The sequence below is a fragment of the Penaeus chinensis genome, chromosome 7 (genome assembly GCF_019202785.1).
Source record: "Penaeus chinensis breed Huanghai No. 1 chromosome 7, ASM1920278v2, whole genome shotgun sequence".
Lineage (NCBI taxonomy): Eukaryota > Metazoa > Arthropoda > Malacostraca > Decapoda > Penaeidae > Penaeus > Penaeus chinensis.
Window position 1 is genome coordinate 37620272 of NC_061825.1, and position 2205 is coordinate 37622476.

General features: G+C 35.9%; 1 protein-coding gene across 1 annotated transcript in view; it reads right to left on the reverse strand.

Moving 5' to 3' along the window:
• The window catches only part of LOC125027333, a 4854-nt gene extending 3925 nt beyond the window's left edge, over positions 1-929 (reverse strand). Inside the window, exon 1 of the mRNA XM_047616354.1 lies at positions 745-929. Coding sequence (XP_047472310.1) covers positions 745-898 — 154 coding nt within the window. The 5' untranslated portion in view covers positions 899-929. The remainder of the gene's footprint in view (positions 1-744) is intronic.
• Between the last annotated feature and the right edge of the window lie 1276 nt (positions 930-2205).

Genomic DNA, 2205 nt, shown 5'->3' on the forward strand with positions numbered 1-2205 from the left:
CACACACACACACACACACACACACACACACACACACACACACACACACACACACACACACACACACACACACACACACACTCACACTCACACACGAAGAAGAGGAGGAAGAAGAAGAAGAAGAAGAAAAGCATGTATATAGGCCTACATTCTACACAGACGAAGGCTCGCGTATCGACTGACCGAAAAAATGGTTAAATAAATCCCCCATGTTTTGTGTAATTAAATCTCCGTCTTCCATATTTTCGCTTTTTGCCCATCGTCTTTGCTCATTTTTTTTCTAGACCTACGCTGTGGTCTATCTTAGCATAGCTATCTACCTATTACATAATAATGAATAACAGTATTAGTTGTAGCAGGAGTAGCAGGTATCAATAATAATGATAATGATAATAATAATAACAATAATAATAATAATAATAATAATAATAATAATAATAATAATAATAATAATAATAATAATAATAATCATAATAATAATAAAAATAATAATAATAATAATAATAATAATAATAATAATAAATAATAACAATAATAATAGTAGTAGTAGTAGTAGTAATAGCAGTAATAGCAGTAGTAGTAGCAGCAGTATTAGAAATAATAATAATAATAATAATAACAATAATAATAATCCTAATAACAATAACAATGATGCTGCTGATAATAATAATAACAATGATAACAACAACAATACTACTACTACTACTAAACGACAGTACAAATGACCCGGGAAGACGACTCACCTGCTGGAAACGAGGACCCGAGCCGAAGGTGCGGATGAGCTTCTAGCAAATACCTGGAGACGAGTGCGCATGGAACAGGCTTGGATTCTGTTTATAAAGGATTTTCCAGGGACATTTTGCGGTTGTTTGCTTGGGGGAGTCCAGCGCTGCGTCATCTTTTGGGGAAATCTTTTAATTCTGTCAGTACGATAGGACTGTTGCTAAGCCGGTATATGTTCCCTTGTGAAAGAGAGGTAAAATATAAAAGATATTGGAACGTATTCTGTGGGATGGGACTTTCGAAAGATCGGTGCTAGTATTATCGTGTCTCTTAGGATAAGTATGCTATATTTAGGGGGTATACCCACAATGACATCTGCTGTTAGTGGTACATAAGCTGTCCAGTTTCCATCACAGTCTCTCTCTCTCTCTCTCTCTCTCTCTCTCTCTCTCTCTCTCTCTCTCTCTCCCTCTCTCTCTCTCTCTCTCTCTCTCTCTCTCTCTCTCTCTCTCTCTCTCTCTCTCTCTCTCTCTCTCTCTCTCTCTCTCTCTCTCTCTCTCTCTCTCTCTCTCTCTCTCTCTCTCTCTCTCTCTCTCTCTCTCTCTCTCTCTCTTGCAGGCAGCCGCTTTTCTTGCCACATCCTCGTATTTCTCCCTTATGTCGGCCAACTCTTCAATCTGACCTGACCGTTTACATGCCCTCCATTGTCGTCCTTGTACGAAAAACAAAACAACCAAACAGTCTGTACATCTAACTATTTGTGTATATGTGTACATATCATACAAAACAATTGATACAAATATAAGTCATTATCTTTTCAGCCCCCCCCCCCAAAAAAAAAAAAAAGAAGAAAAAAAGAAAAATACATGTGCTGTGTCACGTTTACCCTTCAAAACATTAGACTTCAGTTTCGTCGACTCACTGCAACGCATTGCAGACTGCCCTCTTCACTGTTGCAGTCTCGTCCTGTCTACATACACACGCGAACACATACACACACATAGTGTATATATAAGTTTATACATAATATATATCTGTATATATATTGTATGTGTGGTGTCCGTCCATGTATACTGTAAGTATATATATATATATATATATATTTTTTTTTTTTTTCAATTGTATATGTGTGTCTTCATGCATGTATTTATAAGTATATTTAGGTGAATATACAACAAGGAGGACCACATGGAATTTTCGCACCATTACAATGAACAGTATTGCCAAGGCCCTTGTATTTCTGAATGATCAAATGTGTGCATTCCTCGTAACCTGTATAATTGTGTGAACTAAAGGTATTTACTCCATACATCAGTGCATGAATGTTAGATATATACATATAAAATAACATTTATATATTTTGATTTGGCTAACATTGCATATTATCACATTAGAAATACCAGGGAAAATATTTTTCAGATAGAGTCGCAAATGTAACACCCGCTAGATTAGTCATAATTAAGGTCATAATTAATTACTTGC